The sequence below is a fragment of the Plutella xylostella genome, chromosome 9 (assembly GCF_932276165.1).
Source record: "Plutella xylostella chromosome 9, ilPluXylo3.1, whole genome shotgun sequence".
Classification (NCBI taxonomy): Eukaryota; Metazoa; Arthropoda; class Insecta; order Lepidoptera; family Plutellidae; genus Plutella; species Plutella xylostella.
This window is the reverse complement of record NC_063989.1, coordinates 5,552,142-5,566,951: the sequence shown is the minus strand read 5'-3', so window position 1 is coordinate 5,566,951 and position 14,810 is coordinate 5,552,142. Positions and strand designations below refer to the sequence as shown.

General features: G+C 43.0%; 1 protein-coding gene across 3 annotated transcripts in view; it reads right to left on the bottom strand.

Moving 5' to 3' along the window:
- LOC105382288 (sushi, von Willebrand factor type A, EGF and pentraxin domain-containing protein 1) overlaps positions 1-14,810 on the bottom strand; it is a 49,708-nt gene that overhangs the window by 1,452 nt on the left and 33,446 nt on the right. Inside the window, exons 4-33 of one of the 3 annotated variants that reach the window (XM_011552140.3) lie at positions 14,697-14,778; positions 14,207-14,520; positions 12,982-14,103; positions 12,697-12,876; positions 12,436-12,618; positions 11,756-12,318; positions 11,174-11,604; positions 10,762-11,078; positions 10,458-10,639; positions 9,483-10,368; positions 8,905-9,398; positions 8,602-8,815; positions 8,047-8,517; positions 7,117-7,958; positions 6,074-6,957; positions 5,615-5,994; positions 5,361-5,526; positions 4,987-5,238; positions 4,347-4,888; positions 4,048-4,260; positions 3,803-3,958; positions 3,579-3,720; positions 3,198-3,269; positions 2,864-3,054; positions 2,369-2,542; positions 2,058-2,234; positions 1,639-1,925; positions 1,131-1,281; positions 573-771; positions 112-437 (exon numbers count right to left, since the gene is read on the bottom strand). In XM_011552140.3, coding sequence (XP_011550442.3) covers positions 112-437; positions 573-771; positions 1,131-1,281; positions 1,639-1,925; positions 2,058-2,234; positions 2,369-2,542; positions 2,864-3,054; positions 3,198-3,269; positions 3,579-3,720; positions 3,803-3,958; positions 4,048-4,260; positions 4,347-4,888; positions 4,987-5,238; positions 5,361-5,526; positions 5,615-5,994; positions 6,074-6,957; positions 7,117-7,958; positions 8,047-8,517; positions 8,602-8,815; positions 8,905-9,398; positions 9,483-10,368; positions 10,458-10,639; positions 10,762-11,078; positions 11,174-11,604; positions 11,756-12,318; positions 12,436-12,618; positions 12,697-12,876; positions 12,982-14,103; positions 14,207-14,520; positions 14,697-14,778 — 10,593 coding nt within the window. The remainder of the gene's footprint in view (positions 1-111; positions 438-572; positions 772-1,130; positions 1,282-1,638; positions 1,926-2,057; positions 2,235-2,368; positions 2,543-2,863; positions 3,055-3,197; positions 3,270-3,578; positions 3,721-3,802; positions 3,959-4,047; positions 4,261-4,346; positions 4,889-4,986; positions 5,239-5,360; positions 5,527-5,614; positions 5,995-6,073; positions 6,958-7,116; positions 7,959-8,046; positions 8,518-8,601; positions 8,816-8,904; positions 9,399-9,482; positions 10,369-10,457; positions 10,640-10,761; positions 11,079-11,173; positions 11,605-11,755; positions 12,319-12,435; positions 12,619-12,696; positions 12,877-12,981; positions 14,104-14,206; positions 14,521-14,696; positions 14,779-14,810) is intronic. The other 2 variants (XM_011552141.3, XM_048622976.1) reach the window with 2 other exon arrangements.

The following is a 14,810-nucleotide window of genomic DNA, read 5'->3' as shown; positions in this document are numbered from 1 at the left end:
AAATTGGCCGCCCGGAGGCAATGAAACTAGACTAACTTTACAAAATTGCGTCTGTTCGCTAAGTAAATAGTGCTCGGTGCTTATTCTAACAACTACTGTAATAATACTGACCTTTCTTACCCGGGTACGCGTGTCGCTTGAGCCGGTCGTAGAGGTCTTCCTTGGTCCCGTAGATGCTAGCGTTCGACCGCGCCAGACTGTTCATCTTGCCATTCATGCCGTTGTGAAGGCTCTCCTTCATGTATGTTTCATTGTAGAAGTTGGGCATTTCCCAGCCGTCCTCCTCGTCGTCGTAATAGTGTGCATAGGTGGAGTGGTGAGACGGAGCGATAGACTCTGCGTAAGGCGTATGCGCTCCGTAGTAGAAGTTCACTTGGGATCCGTTCTGGTCTATCGCTGGTGTTAGCGTCTTCTTTGGTTCCTTCTTCTTTGTCGATCTATTGGCAGAAAAAGAAATTATGAAACCGTTGCTCAAACCTACTCCAGACTGATTTAGAGAAATAGATAAAGATAAAAATAAATCAATATTAATGAAGTTTTGACCAGTGTACCATGGCAACAGAAGAGCTTACCTAGCACATATCATCCATACGAGCAGCACAAGGAAGATGATGAATATGACTCCTCCGGCCACTCCGCTGGCTATGTAGGCGAACTCGCTCTTCTCCCGGCAATGTCTTCCAGTGAACGAGCCGACGCACCGACACGACGGGTCCCCGCGGATGTCCTTCACGCACTCGCCGCCATTGTCGCAGTAGTTCAGGCAAACGTCTGTAACAAGTGACGTTAATTAGCGAAGTTCCCAGAATCAGTAATTGTGAAAGTTATGCTACAGTTGATATGTTTGTTATATCATAATTTGCTTGTTTTCACAAACTGTAAAATTAAGGGCTCTCTTTTGAGCCACCACAATTTCTCGCGTGATTTTCATTTGCTATTCAGTCAACCAACAGACAGTGTACCTACATGTCCCTCAGTAACATAACTTAGAATTGAATTGAATCATTTGATATGCCTAAGTTGAATCAGCAGCAATAATAAAACCAAGATCATTTCGGTGTATAACACACGTGTAGGTACTTGTTGAAATTCCTCGACAAACGTGATAATAGGACATCGAGGGTCCTCACCTGTGCAGACTTTGCCCGTGCCGTTGAATCCGGGCTTGCATTGACACTTGAACTCGCTGGTCTCGGGTATCAGAAGGCAGTAGGCGTTTGTATCGCAATGCATTTCGGGGCCACTCATCTCACAAGGGTTCGTGCACTCCGACTCCGCAGTCTGAAAGACGATTCAATTGAATTATACTGCCGTTAAGAGGGGCGCTCTTATGGGCTATAAAATGTGATATATTGTAGCACGGCGTCAGGACAAATCTAATGGGCCCTAATTTGTCTCTACGAGTATATAAGTACATTCCACATGTATTAGCCAAATTAGCTTAGGTGGTAACAGTAAGTACGGAAAAAAACTTAAATATTTTTAAAAAAATACCTTAAGTACGATAACCGATAAAAACAATTCCCACTGAAGTAGATAAGATGAACGTAGTCAGATATGCTAAATATTTTTAGAAAGAAACAAATGAATATGAACTTCAAAAAATTCCTAGGATGAATACGGATGAACAATACTTACAGCGCCAGCACCCCTTGTGCTTGTGTTGATCGGACACGGTATGCACGCCATCTGCTGTGACTCTGACTGGTAAGTCCCTTTCTTGCACTGCACGCAGGTGTTGAGCGTCGCGTTGAGGTATGAACCAGGCTTGCAGACGGGCAAAGAGCATTGGTCGGCGGCAGACGCCCCCGTGTTGGGGGTGGTGGTACCAGGAGGGCAGGAAGCGCAGGCGGCTCCGGAGCCGGTGGCGCGGTATGTGCCGCGCGGGCAGGGCTCGCAACCACCGTCGCTGCTTAGCTGCTCGCCTGGTGGGGAAAGAATATTGTTGTAAAACTATTTCTCATTTGTTACCATCAACGTCACTTTAAAAGCTTGTAAAATTGAACCTTTACATACATGTCATAGATAGAACAATTAAAGCAATTAAGTATTCATACCAGAAGCACAATCGTCTCGGCACTCGACAGCAGAAACGGCCTCAGTAGCCCTGGTGGTCTGGCCTCGAGGACAGGAGATGCAGGAGAATGCCCCCTCGCGAGGCTGGTACGACCCGTGGCCACAAGGCCTACAAAGTTCCGCTTCAGCATCGTAGAATTTACCGGCAGCACAGCGTTCTGAAATGTAATGAAAGCTTTTGTAATGTCGACTCAACTGGATTTCAACTGCCTAGTTACTACGCTTTTTTTTGAGGTTTGTTTATATTTAGCTATATTAAAACTGTAGCTATGTTAAAAAATCCTTGAGTTACCTTTACAATCAGCAGCGCTCCTAGCCCCCGTTGACTGGGTGACCCCAGACTGGCCGGCTATGGCTGGGCACTTGGTACACTGCAGTTGTCCGGCTTCCGACTGGTAGGTACCAGAGGGGCATGGCTTACAGGTGTCACTGGCTACGTCCAGGAATGTTCCAACTGAGCAGGCCACTGTGGATAGAAAAAAGGAATTAGTAATTTATTCCTCCAATAACCCAGTTTATTTTAGGAAGGTCCAGTCCAGAATTAAATAGTAAGATAGTGACATAACAGCATCATTTTCACGGCAAAAAATATCGTTATCATTCATGGTGGCGCTGCTCCGCCAATAATCTAATATATCTAATATTCCGAAACCCTTTAACTGGCATGTTTGTTACCATTTATTTTACTATGTCTAGATCTATAATTCCATGCTGTTGGTTTTCCATGCTTCATAAATAAATAAATAAATACTTATACATATATTTTGAAATGATTTATAATGCTTACCACAATCAGGAGCCATAACGACCTGACCCATAGGGCAGGCGTAGTCGGATACTAGCTGTAAACTGGCTGGGTCTGGGACGGTGTTGGGGAGGATGTTCCGTACGTCGAACTGTTCGTCTTCAAGAATCAACTTCTCTAATAGACGCTGCACAGTCGACCTCTCGTTGTTACCATTGTGGATTACTGGATCACTGGAATCGAATTGGATTATTAGTTTTTAAACTCAAATGGAATGAATTTCTTCTCTAAATATGGCAAATTATGTATAACTTTAAGAAGAACATGTTGAGAAATATCAAAATACATATGTGCAAATAGTGCATGCTAAACTTACTTGATAGCCGGGAAGGAAATCTCAACATTGTATGTATCGCCAGCTTGCCGACCCTCCCTACTGCCTCGAGACCTAAGTGCGAAAGAAAATCATGCGTTGGTGTAAGAAAACATGCTTCAGATGTTCTACTAAGCTCTAGAGTTGCTTAATGTGCGGTTTAATCGTGACAAATTAGATATACTGGTTTCTAATTTGGAATTTTGTGCGAACGTGTTGGAAGTTGAAGGAGCACATGCTTGTGCATTTGGGTTGTAGTCATCAACATCTACTAGGGATTTCAACGCCAAAACCACTGCTGTAAACTACAGGGATGGTCCTCCTGATAAAATTTACCAACTACACCATTTACAAAGAACCAGAAATAATACGTATAAAACTTACTCTTCAACTGGGATGATAGCGTCCAACACATACGTGTCTTCAGCATTGGTAGTTGGTGGTGAAGAGACTTGTCTAGTTTGACGATTGTTGTTGCGATTGTCGCACTTCACATTGATGTCCAATTCTTTGCATTCGCGTGTTCCTGTATAATCATAAACCATAAATTTCTTATCCAAAACCACTTCGATAATTTTATGCGAGGTGTGAGTTATTTATAAACTTACCATCCACAGCATAAGAGCAGAAGTTCCAGTCCCTGTTAAGTTGATTGATGGCACTTCGCACTTTCTGTCTGAGCACAGCCTGACCGGCATCGTTACATAACACGGAGCTCGGGAACAACATCGAAACCTTGAACACGCGCTGAGCCGGTGAAGCAGCTGGAAATGAAAATATGGTGAAATTTTCCGTAATTGATCACCTTAGGCTTCACCAATTACAAATACTTATGACTTTTTTATAAACTTACGAGAGCAAGCAGGGTAGACCAATGGTAAACTGGGGTTGGTGGTTGGGCGCCAGAATCCTTCAGCGCCGCAAGTGTAGAATGGAGGAACGTTCTGTGAGAATCTCAGACCATCGCGGCAAGCGATCTCGCAGACCTTGAATTGACCTCCTGCACCCCAGTCTCGGCAAGATTGGTAACCACCCAGAGGATCGGCTAATGGTGGGCAGAATTCAGCTGAAACGATAATTAATATGTTATTATCTCTTTATCGTTTTATTTAATTTACTTCAAGAGTCAGAAATAAATATAGAGATACTTACATAATACGGTGACCTTGAACGTGCAAGTGGCAGCGTTGCCAGCAGAATCGTAAGCCACGTAAGCGATGTCATACGCTCCCCAAGCAAGGTTCTGTCCTGGTCGATGACCGGAGTTTTCAACGACTTTGACAACCCCAACGTTATCACTGAATGCCGGCTCATCCCAGTTGACAATAGACGATCCGTTCTTTCCGATGACCCATAGGTCGCCAGGGCAGTGTTCGACTTTAGGAGGTTCTTTGTCGACTTGCAATTGCTGGCACTTGGATCCTGCGTAGCCGTTGGAACAGACCCTTTGTCCGCAATGTGATGGCACAATTCTTTCAACACCTCCGACAATGTCTTCATAACCGGCCCAGGTGAGAACCAATCCGCTGTACAAGACTGGTTCACTTCTGCAGTCTCGCACTTGCTTCTGAATTTCGTTGGTTACATCTAAGGCACGGTTCCATACTTGTACTTTGGTCAAATGTCCCTGGAATCCTGATTCGGTGTATCCCTTAGGGTTTTCAGATTGTGGTTTACCCAATGTGACCCAAACGCTGAAAGGATTATTTTTGTTAGTATTTTTTAAATATATAAAATACGATGTTAACGGGTTTATAATTTATAGAGATTTGTAAAATTATGCTAAACTTACTATTTTGGTAGAGTGCGACCACTGCCGTATCCTTCAATCTTGCTTGCAATAAGACCCTCAGTGATCAGAGTCAGTTCTCCACCGTTATTACCGTCCCAGACGATGGCTACATGATGCCACTGTCCATCGTTCACTGTAGCGTACTCGCCGAAACTCAAGTAAACATCTTGGAGTTCAGGGAAGAGAGATATTTGCACACCGTTTGAATGAGCTTGAATGATTGTCCTTCTGTTTAGTGCGATGTGGGAGTTACTGAAAATTAAATCAAATATTACATTTATGTACTTCTGCAGAAAAAATACAAATAATTACAACGTACCTACTTAGATGTAGAGATAGATTATTTATGACAGTTTTGAAATTTTCTTATTTACCTGACGCTGTAAGCTGTGAAGAAGATTCCACCTTCATCTTGCTGAGTAAATTGTACCCATAAAGCGATGGTCATACTGTCTGTAGATCCAGTCTCAAACGGTACCACTTGTGCGGCAGTTGATCGCATAGGATCACTGAAGTATAGGTCGTAGTCCACACTGATAGCTGTAATATTAATCCATATTTTAGTAAATAAACATGTGATGCTGGAATTCTATTTGTTGGGATGCATGTAAACAGGTAGAATACTCACTCTTCCTGCAATCATCTCCAGTAAGGTTGAATGGACACTGGCAGTAGAATCTTCCAGGTAAGTCAATACAAGTTGCAGATGGTGGGCACGAGTTATCTTTGCAGTCAATGATATCTTCATCACAGTTCTTTCCGGTGAAACCTTGTGCGCAAACGCAGGAGTAATCTGAACCTTCATCAACGCAGGTAGCACCGTTCTGGCAAAGCCCAGCTTCACAAGCGTCGAATTCGTACTGACAACCTATGCCGGTGTAATCACTAGAGCAAGAACAGTTGAGGCCAGAACCAAAGTCTTGGCATTTGCCGCCGTGCATGCAGGGGCTACCGATACATCTTTCAGGCGCGGTTTCACATTGTTTTCCGTCCGTTCCACTGGGGCACCTGTGGAAAATAAAAATAAATTTAATCGACCCCTTTGAAAAATATAAAGATTGAAAAGTATTTCAGAATTGATACATACACGCAGAAGAAGTCTTGGAATAAGTCAATGCAATTAGCATGGTTTTGACAAGGCTGGTTGACACAGTTTCCAATATCTCTCTCACATCGTTGTCCGGTCCATCCTGGTTGACAAATACACTTGTAGCCTCCAACTTCATCGTGACACGATCCACCATTGAAGCAGGGGTCTGAAGCGCAGTCATCGATATTCGTTTCACACATTGCTCCTGTAAATCCTTCACGGCAGACGCACTGGAATTTGTTGTCAAGATCTATGCAACTGTCAGTTCCTACTGGATTGCAAGGCTCAGTCAAACATTCATCAATCTCGGTTTCGCATTGAAGTCCGATGAATCCTGGTCGACACTTGCACACAAAGCCGTCCAGTTGGTCGATGCATGTAGCACTGTTCTGGCATGGGTTGGACGAGCAATCGTCGATTGTGTGCTGACACCTCTTTCCTGTGAAGCCAGCTTCACAGTTGCAAGTGTAATCGTCTATGCTATCGATACATTGTCCTCCGTTCTCACAAGGAGATATCAAACACTCATTGATGTTGATATCGCAAGAAGGTCCAGTCCAACCAGGCTCACAGACACACTGATGAATAAATAGTTTGTCCACGCACACACCATGTTTGCAAGGATCGTTCGAGCATAAGTCAATCTTTTCGTGGCATCGTTTTCCTGTGAATCCAGGTGGGCAGGCACAGCTGAAGTCGTTTACTAAATCTGTACAAGGAGCTCCGAGCAGACATGGCTTTTCGATACAGTCGTCAGTGTTGATATCGCATAGTTGGCCTTCCCAGCCGGGTAAGCACTCACACTTGAAACGTCCTTGTTGTAAAGCTATACAACTGGCTCCGTTTGTGCAAGGGTTTCCGTTTGCTGTGCATGGATCAATCTGAAAAATAAATAGTTATTTATTTTAGAACTCCGAAAACGAATTTGTGTGATATATGTAACGTATTGTATATTTAGGTAGGAGGCACGTGATGGATTCTGATGATGATTGTATTTTTCACTTTAAATAAAAATAAATATCAACTAGGTAGGTACTTACCGTTACATCACAGTCAACTCCAGTGTAACCGGATCTACATAAGCAAGTGAAGTTGTTGTATCCGGGCTCGTCTTTGCACATTGCTCTTTCAGGGCAAGTATCGTTTCGGCAATCTGACTTCTCTTCTTGACAGTTGATACCGCCATAGCCAGGCGGGCAATTGCACCTGTATCCTTGTGGTAAATCGTTGCAAGTTCCTCCGTTGTAACAAGGTTGGCTAGCACATTCGTCGATATCTATTTCACACCTGCGGCCAGAGAAACCAGCAGGACAGTAACATTGAACCCCGTGGCCTTTAGGTACACACAAACCTCCATGTTGGCAAGCACTGTTCGAACATTCAACTGGTATGCACTCTTCTAAGCCGGTAGCTCCAGTGCCAACAGTCTTCATGTTTGTTGGGCACTCCATACACGATGTGGTGCCTACTACATTTTGGTAGAAGTTCCTGGGGCATTGAGAGCACGGAGCTAGGCCGGTTGGTGAATATGTTCCCGCTGCACACTTGGCTCTACATTTGTCTCGGCCGGGAGCAGCTGGCTGGTATGTGTAAGTGTTGATAGGACACGCTTGACAGTCTTTAAAACCTCCTACTGGTGGCTCACCAGTGTAACTGTTTCTTGGACATTCTAAGCAAGGAACTAAGCCGGTGGGTGAGTAAGTACCATATCCGCAAACTGGTATACAGTCGTTGACGTCCTTGGAGCCTTCTTCGCGTGTGAAAGTTCCTTGAGGACATTTCAGACATGCTCCTTGACGAGCTTGATTTTGGAAGTAGCCTCGTGGACACATTGTACAGGACTTCTGTTTTTCTCCAGCGAAAGTACCAGCTGGGCAATGTACTGTAAGAAAAAAATCATAATTAGATCAGCGGGCGATATAGTGTTGCAATATATTCAAAAGTTTTTATAGTTTAAATTGAATACTTACAGCATCTAGGGACATCGTTTGTATCCATATTCAACACCTCGCCAACACTACAAGTGAATCCTCTGGAAATAGAGCTTCTGATTGCACGTAGTGGTGGACATTGGTTCCCAATAGATGATACATTTAGTACAGGTTCGATAAGTGCACTCGCATATGGCACAGACAGATCGAAGATGAGGTTGAGAGTAGATCCACAGAGGTCATACAGTTGAGTTTGTCTGATTGCAGGTGTAATAGCTAAAATGAAGTCCATTTTCACAACATTTTCGTCAAGGAGGCTTGGCATTGCCTTGATAAATGTAACATTGATGTTGACGTTTACAGCTGAACAGCGTTGTGTAAGTCTCTCATTTAAGATGTTGTCGTACTGAGCTAGCAAGTCCTTGTATTGAGGAAGACACGCATTCGATACAGCTCCAAGAGCACGGTATTGGACACCAGCGATTACATGGTAGGCGGCCTGTTGGGTATCTGTGAATAAATTGTTTCTATTAGTTTCCAACCCTCAGATTTTAAAGAGACTAATTTCATCTAAATCAACCGTTATCGACTTACTTTCAGACACACAATCTGGTACAACAGCGGTAGGGTTCCATTGGCGTTTGGTTTCACACACGAAAGTCTTGACTGGCTCTCCGTCAGTGAACCTGAACCCAGGACTGCAAGTTGCTATGCACTGAATGCCTCTGTCTCCTGGCAAACAGTTCAGCGCACCATTAGCTGGCGCAGTTAATTCCCAGTCAACGCAAGGTGTGGCTTGGACTGATACCTGAAAAGATAATTTTATTAGTATCGTGGATAATAAATACTACAATTACAATATTGTAGTCTACAACAATCATATATGTTTTAATTTACCTGGAAGTGACACTGAGCCTTGTTGCCGTATTTATCTGAAGCAACTACAGTTACGTTTTTAAATCCACGAATTGGTATAACAGCTCTTTCAGGAATGAATTTCAAGAAAACTTCTCCAGATGCATCTGATGCATTAATCCTTCTTCTGGTTTCATTGAAGTTAACAGCGTAACTGTCTTGTTTATCGACTAGCTCGATGACATAGCTTTGTGGGCAACTTAGTTTTGGCGGAGTGTAATCAGGTACTGTGATGTTGACTTCACAAATGGCGACGTTTCCATCAAAATCAAATGCCACATATCGTACAACCATGTTATGGAAAACTTGAAGTGGTGTTCTGAAATGCTGTGGTGTTACTTCCAAACGAGCTATGGCACCCGAATTATCAGTGGCCGTTGGTTCAGTGAAATTGACTGGTAAAAGTCCGCCATTAACATCTGTATGCACGATGATTGGTTGCTGGGGACAGTTCTGGAATACTGGTGGTTCATTGTCTGCAAACATAATAATTGACATAAGCTAATTTGCTACATATAAGCTTAGATACATATGGTCACAATTTATAACGTATTACTCACCAACACAAGGAGAATATCCGTAGTCATAACCTAATAACGGTTCAGCGGTAGGTTCATCACATCCCATAAGTTCAAACTTCAAACACGCGTTGTCCATAAAACTAACGATACCCAAAATAACAAATCGTGCTTGTACATATTTGGGCAAAGTGATCATTGCAAGTTCACCGTAGTTCCCAGGGTCTCTCATGGTAAGGTTAAAGTTAGGGAAGTACACAACGTAATTTTCATTTTCGGCTTGTTTGTAGAAGAATCTGATTTCTGTTGGGCGACCAACGATGTCGGATGTTACAACACCCTTTACCAATATAGCCTTTACTCTGTGCACTTTTCCTAAATCAACGCTGACGTATGTGAATGCTTCTTGTTTACCACACCAGCCGGTAACCGAATTGAGACGTATGTTCTTAGCTTCGTAGTTAGGTCTTTCTGAAGTGGCGTTAATAGCCGAGTCTGGGATTCTACCTGAAGCCAAACCTAGAGGTTTGATGACTTTGCATTCGGGTTCACGTACACAAGTAATAGGTCTAGGGTTGATAAGAATGTATCCAGGTCTGGAGCAACCGAAGAGAACTTCAGAACTTTGTTCGTAGCTCCTTGCGATTTGGTAGCCATCAGCTGGCCTACCAGGATCTTCGCACACTGGTCCCTCACATCTCAGATCACCGAAGTCCCAAATACCGTTAGCTTGGCATCTGACGACATTGTCATGTTTGCTTGTTTGTCCAGCCAATTTGAATGTGTTTTGACAGCCGAAGAAGAAAGAACTTTGATATCTGGTGTCCAAGTATTGTCCGTATTCCGCACCAGGTGTAGGCATCGGGACGCCACAGTCTTTCCTCGGGCACTGAGGTTGAGCCCCTGATAGCCAGTAGTCTGGAAGACCCTGAAAGTATTTAAATAACACATTTTATTCTTGTATTGTTCTTAAAGATAAATAAATATACTTATACATTTGAATGAGTAGGTACCAACCGGCTTGGGATCATAGACACACTGTCTGAAAGATGAAGTAATGGTATTTCTCAATTGTCTTCCAGGTGAAGAGCAGGTGATCGTCACATTGTCTCTGTATGGCACCAATACACTTTCTGGGTCTTCACGTATTACTTTTAGTCCATCGTTTTTGTCATCGGATAACGTAACACAACGAGCATCTGGAAAAATACATATATCATTAAAATCTTTTATTTTAGGTACACTAGCATATCTTTCTCAAAGATAATGAAACTGGAAGAAGTTGGTAATTTATTAAAATTGGTTATTCGTATAAACTTACATTGACATTCAGGTGTAGTTCCGTTCCATGTACCACTTGATGTACAAAGTAAAGAAGAAAATCCAGACATAACGTATCCGAAGTCGCATTGGAATTGTACGATGTCACCGAAATGGTAAGAGTTCTTTGTAGATAGCAGTTTTCCACTTTCAGGTGATGCTAAAGGCGGACACATTACCGGGACACATGATTTGTTTCTTTGGTACGTGTCACCGTCCCTTTCACCAGTTTCAGAGAGCTCAATGGCAAATCCGGCTGTTCCATTTGAAGAGTACAACTCGTATCCGATGTTACAGGCGCAGGAGAAGTTTCCAGGTCTGAAATTGACAGTTAGATAGTTATTATTAAGGTAATTTGTATACTTTTATATAAAAAAATTGGTATTTTTACAAATTGTGGCATTAGAACTTACGTATTCAAACATTTTTGATCGCATCCTCCATTGTTTTCGCTACATTCATTGATATCAAGACAGTCAAGGCGTGCGCAGCCCATGATCTCAATTTTCAAACATGGAGCCCCAACGTAATCTTGAATCTTAAACTTGACGTACTGTGCTTCAATTGGCATTGGTAGGTTCAGGACTGATAGAGTGGGCTCCAGGATACGGAATTCAACAGCGGTGCCGTCAGGGTTCGTGTAATCTTTGAATACATCAGTCAGGTCGTTGCTGTACTGAATCCTAATTGCAGAAGTGAAAGCGATATTCCCGTCAGCTCGCATAACACTCATCGTGCGGAATCCTCTGATAATGGTAGGCGCTCGCAAGTCAATTAACACCCAATTTGCACCGGCTTCTAAATTGTTACCGCACCATCCGCCTCCGTTGTTTAATCGAACCATCTGTTGAAAAGAAAAGTGTTTTATTACACTGTTAATTGAAAGAAGTTGTTGTTTCTAAGGTCTCACGTGGAAATATCTTAATAGGTATGTACTAAGAGTTATGGGTAGCTTTTGGAAAGTCATTTACAGTAACATAACATTATATACTTACGCCCTTATTGTAACCAGCTTCAGGCGTAGAGGTTGTGATTGATTCATCGGGGACAGCACCGTTTATCAATCCCAGGTCACCAACTGGCCTGCAGTCTAGACTGGGTGTGAAGCCAGGTCGGCAAGGACAGTAGAACCCTCCTTGAGTGTTCTTACAATCAGTGGAGGCGGCATCACATTGGCTGCTGTGACACTCGTTGACATCATCACAAGTCGGTGGCGAATCAAATTCCTGATTAGGTCCACACTTGAGAGCGCTTGGCCCATTCAGTTTGAATCCTTTGAAGCACTGAACTCTGGCCTCGTCACCGTACATGTAAATTCTGGTTTGGTCAACAATGAATCCATTTTTGATTTCAGGAAAGATAGGGCACATAGCTTTAGTACATGTCGGCACATCTCCTGACCAAGTTCCATTGCTCATGCACAGAAGTACTGGTTGTCCAGATCTGACATAGCCAGGTTCGCACTCGTATCGCACGATCGTGCCGTAGCTTCTGCCTCCGCCGTTCAAGATGGTAACGTTTGCATGAGGGACATCAGCGAGGGCCACACATTGAGATGCTGTAATAGAAATTTTGTAACAATGATGTTGCGTTGATACGATATACATATAAACAAATTATGTATGTGTTAATAAGTGTTTAAAATGAAGTTTGGCTACATCTTATAGGCACTTACCAAGGCAAGTCGGAGTTCTTTCCCATCGTCCATCAGAAAGACAAGAGATCTTTTCAATAGGTTGTCCCGTGGGGAAAGCAAAACCAGCGTAACATTGGTATGTAGCAACACCTCTGTACGTTACATTCGTGGATCCAATTGAGAAACCATTGTCAATTTGTGGAACAGGTCCACAGTATACCTCTGCAACAAAATAATAGTTTTAGAAATAGGTATTATCAGTACCTACACGAGGAATTCATTGTTTTTCTATATATTTACCTTGACAACTCGGGATGTATGTGGTTGACCATTTTCCTCCATCCAAACATTCAGTAGAGATACTTGATTTTCCAGTGGCAAACTCTTGACCAATTGGACAAGAGAAAGTTACTTGCGTTCCGAAGGCGGTATCCCTGTTCGATGCTAGGGCACCAATTCCGGATTTAAGCGGTGGGCAATCTACAAACAGAAATAAAATTAGTAAAAGAAGTTAATTAATCTCTTATGAAGAAATTAATTAATTAATCTCTTATGAAGAAATTCATTAATTATAAGTTAATTTACCTGCTGAGAACGTCGCCTTCCAACCTTCTCCATTATGTAGTGCATCGGACACAAATCGAATCAACATCTCTCCACTTGAAGCTGTCAATGTAATTCTTGGCTTTACAGTGAAACCGTTTTCGGAGTGCAATCTCAAACCACCTGTGCTTGCTCCATCGAATACTTGAACCACATCTGATGGGTGAATTTGAAAATCGTCGAATTTCAGTGAAAGTGGTCCGCCGTTAGGGTTCTTTACTCTGTACAAGCATTCTTGGTTGTTGGGGTAACTGCTAAGCCCAAATGCTGGCGATGTAAATGTACCATTGGCAGCAATGATGGTTGCTCTGCAGCCTTGCGAGTATCTCATGTTGAAGCCTTTCTTCGAGTCACCCAGACTAGTTCGGAAGTACATATAGAGATGGTTCGTAGTAGATACGACGACCTTCTGATTATCTTCTCCGGGACCTGTTAATCTTGCTAACACTGGGCTAGATGGAGTATTACCATCCTTAATTATGATGTAATCGCGGTTCATTCCTAATTCTAAGTCTTCAATTTCCAAAGAGACAATTCTGCCAGGTTGTGCCTCAATTATGTAGACGCACTCCAATCCACCTGGATAGCCGTTGGGATATCCTGGTGAAGTCAATACCTGACCTTGCGGAGTTGCTCTAAGTATGCCACCGCAGTTCGATGACTCAGTCTTCCATGAAGCGCGGAATCCTTTCCTTTCGACAGATCCGTCAGTGCTAAATTTAATTATCATGAAGTTCGAAGCAGATACGTAAAGTTTGTTAGATAAGTCTTGTTTTCCAGAAAGAGTAGCTAAGTTAACAGATTTCTCTTCTGTCCTACCACCCACTAAGATTTGAACAGTATCAAAAGATTTTTCAGTTTCGAAATCTTGGAACTGTAGAACTATGTTTTGGCCTTGTGGGCCTTCGAGAGTCCATTTACATTCGCTGAGAGGAGGGTACTTGTGGGGGTAGTTGGGGCTCTCCACCACGTCGCCGCTGCTCGCCATGTAGAAGTGGCATTCATTAGAACAGTCCATTTCGTCGGAAGCGTCACCGCAGTCGTCTTGTTTATCACATTTGAAGGCTGCGTTAATGCATCGTCCATTAGAACAATGGAAGGTTCCTGGAAGCGGAATAAAATTTAGTCATTGTATTAAGAACCGAAATTGCTTTTTTGCATTTAATGACAAAGCAGCCACGTAACACGGAAATAAAACGCAACTTACCAGCAGGGCACGCGTTGGCTCTGCACATGAATGGCAGAAGCGTCTCGCATGTGGTGAGTTCCCAGGACTGGCTCTCGGCCGAGACGTGCACGTCAACACACTCGCCGTCCTTGGGGTTCGGCTGCCTCAGGTCCCAGAACCCGGCATACTGCGACACCAGCGAGCCAGCAGCTGACTCCAGCGTGTTGGTCCTGAGGTCATCGACGGTCGCGAGCCCCAGCCAGTAGTGGTTGTTGCTGGGACTGACCGGCACCATGTTGGCAGTCATGTTGTTCTCTGAATATGTGTCTACCACCATCAACTCGCTTCCGTACCTGTTACATTATTAAATTGTTAATACTTACGACACCTTCTATTATTATTTGAGGTAAACATAGAGGCTATGTATGAATATTTCAAAATTTTAATGAGGGCGATAACGATGACAAAAGTAGCATTAATGAATGTGCCTTCAAATTCAGAATTAATTAAAATTAGGAAGAAATTTTACCTCCGACATAATTCGGCCGCCTTTTCCCAAGAATGCCTTATGTTGAAGAATTTGTAACAATGTAGGCCTTTCAGCTCCCAACCTGAAATGAGACAATTATTATTAAGGATTTTA